The sequence below is a fragment of the Ruditapes philippinarum genome, unplaced genomic scaffold (genome assembly GCF_026571515.1).
Source record: "Ruditapes philippinarum isolate M1 unplaced genomic scaffold, ASM2657151v2 ctg11814_1_1_1_1, whole genome shotgun sequence".
NCBI classification, from domain to species: Eukaryota; Metazoa; Mollusca; class Bivalvia; order Venerida; family Veneridae; genus Ruditapes; species Ruditapes philippinarum.
This window is the reverse complement of record NW_026857514.1, coordinates 21,925-28,711: the sequence shown is the minus strand read 5'-3', so window position 1 is coordinate 28,711 and position 6,787 is coordinate 21,925. Positions and strand designations below refer to the sequence as shown.

The 6,787-nt window shown below is 29.8% G+C and overlaps 1 protein-coding gene across 1 annotated transcript; it reads left to right on the top strand.

The window, feature by feature from the left end:
- Window positions 1-386: 386 nt before the first annotated feature.
- Window positions 387-6,780, top strand: LOC132750023 (peptidyl-tRNA hydrolase 2, mitochondrial-like; the record flags this gene model as incomplete). Its single annotated transcript, XM_060739964.1, is given in 4 exon segments — window positions 387-494; window positions 1,198-1,319; window positions 2,137-2,249; window positions 5,373-6,780. Coding segments are annotated over 4 exon segments (393 nt in total), but the record flags the coding sequence as incomplete, so codon positions are not given.
- Window positions 6,781-6,787: the final 7 nt, after the last annotated feature.

Below are 6,787 nucleotides of genomic sequence, written 5' to 3'. Positions count from 1 at the left end.
TTTTAAAAAGAAATTTTCTGATCTGTGACATAGTGGTAAGCGGCGACCGGTAGCTGTATTCCGAGGGTACTGACTTTGACTAGCGACATGTGGCACATTTTATAAACCTTTGACATTTAAGTAGATATGATATACAAAACATTAGAATATCAGTTAAGTGTAGCATTTTTACAGGACAAGTATGTGTGCAGAAAATGATATAAAAACATGACAATTGGTCATAGCACATTCATAGTATTTATCAACATACTCAACGTTTCCTATATGACGGCGAATTTTAATGATAAACTTCTGTATTCAGAGAAAAACGTGATACTATGCAGTTGGAATAAGTTTGAATTTCCATTGTTACCCAGAATTACCTTTGTATTTGTATTTGATTTCAGTTAGACTTGACTGACAGTTCGCCACAGTTATCTGACGATGGAGAATACAAAATGGTAATAGTAGTAAGGAATGATCTTAAAATGGGAAAAGGAAAAGCAGCAGCTCAAGTAAATATAGTTTCTGTCAATCAAATATAAATACATGTATATTAATGTCTGTAATAAAGATTTATCTTTGAGGAATTGCACGTAAAGAAGTATACAGCATTATACATGATATTTCTATTTCTATTATTATTTTACCATGTAAGGTGGAAAAAATTGATCTGTTAGAAAATTATTAATGTTTCTTTACTTCCTATCTCAAATTTTACAAAAATGAAATAAGAATATTTAAATTTAAAACAGTTTTAGTGGCACATGCCATAATAATAGATATTTTCTGAATTATTATTTGATATGTAATCATTATTTTTTTCCAAAAAATATGTTTCATTTTAATCCAAAAAGGTCAAAAACATTCTTATCGCTTTTCAAAGCTTAAGTCTGGAATGTACACAAAGTACTGGAAAAAAGGTGTTTAGCTAGGTTTTAAAAATTTTAATAGCTGCATCACCTAACAAGTTTCTATTGATCAACAAAAGCTCATTATATGTATAATTAACAATCTTTGGCAAGTTTTCTGTCAATGGCATGTTCCTGTTAAAATATCTGTAGAGCATGGACAAACATGTGCTAACACTGCTTGTGTTTGAAATATAAACTTATAGATTTAAAACTGTTTCCTATCAGTCATGTGTACATCCTTGAAAACACTGCATTAACAGATAATGTAAGGGAATATTTTTGTACAATTTGTTTTATTTTACAGTGTGCACATGGTGCATTAGGAGCTGCTGAAAAGGCCATGATGAAGGACTCAGAAACCTTATATGCATGGAAAGCTTGTGGACAGCCGAAGGTTGTTGTGAAAACAGATTCTGAACAATCACTGTAAGATTTTTTATTCAATTTCATAATTAAAATAGATATGAACTGGGACAACTAATGAATAGATAAGATGCCTTATGTTGGTGTCTGTTTGACATCTGATCTATCCATAAGCATAATGTTTAAATGCTGTTATTATATAAAGTTACATCCATAAAATTTTATAACATAGTGTTAACACAATTTAAATATTATAGGGCTGATAGAATCTTAATTCTTACGCAAGTTAGCTTATATTTAGCTAATATTTTAACTAAACGCTTTTTAAGAGAAAAAAGATACCCTGTCACAATGATCAAATAGACAAATTGTTGGTGCATGCACTCGATTTGAGGAAAAGATAAAGCTAATCACCAGTTTCTTGCCCAGTTATACATGTATTATGTCCTAGATATGAATGAAACAATTTAAAAATTGGTAAATTAATATCATAATCCACAAAGTAATTCATTAGGATTTAGCCTGAAATACAAAGAAAAAAAACTTGTTTTACTAATGAGTTGTCTGCACTATTGTAAGTCAACTCCTTAATAATGCTGGACAATATGTAAAAAACATCATCTGATAATGCTTATGCCTGTTTTCCGTATTGTTTATTGTTTTATATCTTTATATTCCTCTGCACATACAAAAAGGTTTGCACCAAATCTGAAACATCTTGACATTTTCTCTCATTTTAAAAATGCAAAAATTATATTTGAAAGAAAAAATTGGATGATGCAGAATTCATATTGTTGACAATATTTCATAGGAATCTGCTCATTTTCATAAAGTTTTTAGTCACTACAAAAAATGTTTGATATTATGTGTAATTGTATAGGTTACAGCTGGCTAAAGAAGCGTCTGCTAATGGTTTGATATGCAGTATTATCAAAGATGCTGGAAGAACTCAGATAGCTAGTGGATCTAAAACAGTTTTAGCTGTAGGGCCAGGTATGGGTGTTACATATTACTTGTAAAATTGTTAGACGCTAACATGTCATATAGACTTTTGGCACTATTGCAATATATAGCGTTTTTAGTGCAGTGTGACTTTGATGTCACTTTCATCTATGTTTTGTACATTTGAAAATATCAGTACATTCAAAACATCGAGTAGATAAAATACATTGAGGTCAGATGTACATTAAGTTGTAAATGTAACACTGACAAAGGGCTTTGTCTATAACATATTCTTACAGAATATCATGGTTCTACTCAGGTGCTTGCATTTGTCTGAAATATTTCATTTATGAGCACCTGAAGTCTTGTAGTAAATTTTTTAAAAGCCGATAAATGACAGTATTGTTGTTACATTTTGGTTAAAATTTTTTGTATCATTTCAATTCTTCACTGAAGGTATGAAGGTATTGCTTTGAATCTGGTTTTAAACTCTTTCATTGATTTGTTATAATTATACCAATTATCTGACTTATGAATTATGGTTTCTGTTCCAGTCCATCTCACTTTTTAGCTTGACTATACAAAGTATAGGGAGAGCTGTCCTACTCGCCCCGGCGTCCGCGTCCAGATTTCAGATTAAAGTTTTGGTGCAGTAAAATATTTTTCACTGTAACTTTGTAATTTCTTAAGGTATCAACTTCAAATATATGTTTCTATCATCAACCACATCTTATATGACAAGGTTTAGAACTCTAGAACCAATATTTTCAGATTTATCTCCCCTTGAACTTAGAATTTTCCTTAAAAAATTCTATTTTTTACTGTTACCTCTTAATTTCCAAAGGGATCAACTTCATACTTCAAATAAATGTACCATATCATCATCCACATCTTATGTGACAAGGTTCATAACTCTAGCACCAATATTTTTCAGATTTATCTCCCCTTGAACTTAGAATTTTCCTTAAAAAATATAATTTTTACTGTTACTTATTTATTTGTTAAGGATCAACTTAATTCTTCAAATATATGTACCTTATCATTAACCACATGTTATATGACAAGGTTCATAACACTAGCACCAATATTGTAAGAATGATATCCCCATAAACTTTTTTTTTACTTAAAAATGTTATTTTTTACTTTGTTATTTTTAAAGGTATCTACCTCAAACTTCAAATACTTATTCTTTATCATCAATTACATTTTATGTGACAAGGTTCATAACTTTTGAAACAATATTTACAGGTTTACCTCTCTTTGAACTTAGGATTTTCTTTAAGAAATATTGTAACTTCTTTACTTTTTAAGGTATCTACTTGAAAAAAATATGTTTCATTTTAATCCAAAAAGGCTAAAAGCATTCTTTTCGCTATTCAAAGCTAACGTCTGGAATGTACAAAAAGTACTGGAAAAAGGTGTTTAGCTAGGTTTTCAAATTTTTAATAGCTGCATCACCTAACAAGTTTCTGTTGATCAACGAAAGCTCATTATTTGTATAATTAACAATACAATCTTTGGCAAGTTTCTGTCAATGACATGTTCCTGTTAAGTAAAAGTTATAGTACATGAAAGGAGTTAGTTACGAGGATATAACACTGCAAACGGGATGTTTCTACAAACAATTGTCTCGGCCTTGCCTTTTCTTTTAGCAGAAACATCCCTTGATGTTGCCCCAGCCAGTGTTATATCCTTGTAACTAACGAGTTTCATATACTATAAGTGTTTTTATACTAACGAGTTTCATATACTATAAGTGTTTTATGGCAATGGCATTATGTTTTCTTTTTTGTAATAGAAATAAATAAATAAATAAATAAATTGTTTGCTACATTACAGTTATTTATGATAGGCAGATTTTTCAAGTTGTTTTCGCTGCTGCTAAAAAAGGTATACAAACATCCAATGTTAGAGGTGTTACCAATACTGATTCAAGATTTAAGGGCTTTTTTTTCAGTGGAAATAATTTCATTCAGCGGATGTATCTTTTGATTAAATGATAGTAGAAATTTCATTTCATTAAATATCTACTTCAAACTTCAAATATATATTTCTTATCATTACACACGTGTTGTGTGACAAGGTTCATAACTCTCTAGCATGACTATTTCCAGAATTATTCCCCTTAATCTTGGAATTTATTTAACAATGTTATTTTTTTACTAAAACTTAATACATATTTATACATAATTGATTTTTCTTTCATAGTTTTGTCTTTCGTACTGCGTCCAGTATTTTATTAGTCGAGCTTCGCTGTCTCCTGTGATAGCTCTTGTTATCTAGAACACTCCAAGTTATTGCTTTTAAATGTAACCATCATGATGATCAATTACATGTTTGAAATATATATAAACCTTGTGCATTTGTATATGTCATATTAATTATTATTCATGTTGAATCATCTATTTGTATGATTTCTTTAGATTAACTTTCATGTTGTTTGATAAGGTTGCTGTACTCCAATGATAAGATGATTTGGTGTTTAATAAAAAACTCAATTACAAGTTGAGGTTACTTAAAGTTACTTAAACCTCAAAAGTAAAAAAAAAATACCTGTTAACTTGAAAATTGGTCAATGTTAGGGAAATCTTGACTACAAATGGCACATGTTTTCAGTTTATAAACTTTCTTTGGTAATTTATATATGTGGTTAGCAGAATACCATATTATTTGAAAGGTCAATCGGATCAGTCTAGATTAAGTTCATGGTTACTTTAGAGTTTCAGTTTAATAAATACATTATAATAAATTATGGGATGTTTGAGGAGACTATTAAGATCAAAGTTTCATTGACCTTCAGATTAAGAAAAAATAAGAACAGCTTAGTTCATAGAGCTTGTAAATTTCTCTAGAAGATGACTGATGGTCTATGTAAATATGAATATGTCAAATTGGTATTAAAACATGATAAATGTTCCTTGTACAGTGTTGAAATAGATAAAATAATAATATAAAATAAATAACAAACTCGATACTTTCGATATTTACAATTGCTAATTGGTATATATATTTTATTAAGTCAGTAGATCAAAGATGAAGGTCACGGTGACCAAGCACCTGCTTATAGGAATTTTTTGTACTGTTAATTATCATGAAAGGCAATGTCTGGTACAATGTATTTCAGGAAATGTTTTCTCAACTTACAATTAGAAAAAAGTGTTTATTTGTTTCCAGGTCCAGCCAATTTAATTGACAAAGTGACTGGACATTTGAAACTTTATTGACAGAAAGGGAAGGCAAAAGGCAGTCTGGAACTGACTTATGAAGAATTTCTCCGAGGATGAATTAAGAGATTGCAACTTGAATGCTGGGAAAGAAGAAAACTGTTCTTCTACATTTTATAATGGATTTGAAAGTCATTAAATGTCTCCAAGAAATTTAGATATGAAATATTGTATTGTTACACATTTAGCTACTGTAACAGATTGTTTACACACAGTTGACACAACTTAAAATTTCTTAGACATACATCTGTTATGAATTATTAAAAAAAAAACATAAAAATTAATACAAGAATTTGATTTACTTATTGAAAATTCTGACACAAAGTTGCAGGTTAAGATGTCAGATCATCTGAACTGGACCTCTTCAAATTTCAAGATCATGTAAAGGGGCTGGCCTGGGTGATAAATTAAATGATGGAAAACGATTTAAGTGAACATACATAATATTTTCTTATCGGAAGCAATTCTGTGATACAAAGCTAGACTAGCTAGAGAACTAGAACAATTCAGCGGATGTACAATATCTTATTGGAGAGAGTATTCTGTTTGGTATGAATTGCCGTAGGTAAATTGAAAAAAAATGAACGGTTTTTAACAATTAATTTGTAAGAGGAAGGTTTTTAACAATTAATTTGTAAGAGGAGTCAAGTTAAAGAGTGGACAACCTTGCAAGCTCTTGGTGTATGTGATGAAGTTGTTAAGGTGTTTTATTTTCTCACATACATATATTGATGCTTTTCTGGCACAAAATTAAGCATGTTAATGTTTCCATCTTTTGAAATATCCTGCAGTAATTCTTCCATGAACATCAGCAATCGCAACTTTTCGGTCTTTTCCGTAAGTCTGCGGACCTTGAATACAATAGTATGAATACACGGAACGGCTACAGTATTTTTGTCTAACCTGCGATAAGAAACTAAACATGTAAACATATAGTAATTTAATGCTTGGAGTTTTTGACAAGTTTTTTTCTCCATTGTATCAAGTAAAAGTCGGCCTAAACAGGGCTCATCCTGGGGGGAAATTTTAGGGAGAAGTGACTTCCTTGCGAAAATTACGGAGAAGGGAAACAACCCTATGTGTATGCATTAACATGAATGGCTATACATCCTTTAACTGTAATATAAACACAATTAACAACACTTATAATATTTCTACAGTTTATTAATTAATAGTAGATCTGGCAATGGCATCTAAATGTTTTTGAGCTGCAAATATGAATAAAAACAAATAATTTTTGATATCTTTTTATCAGCTATTTATAAGCTTTCTCTAAATATTTGTTTATATATTTTCATTTAGATTTGTTGATAATAATGTGTAAGAAAAAATATGATGAATAAATTAATTTTATATTTTTTACTT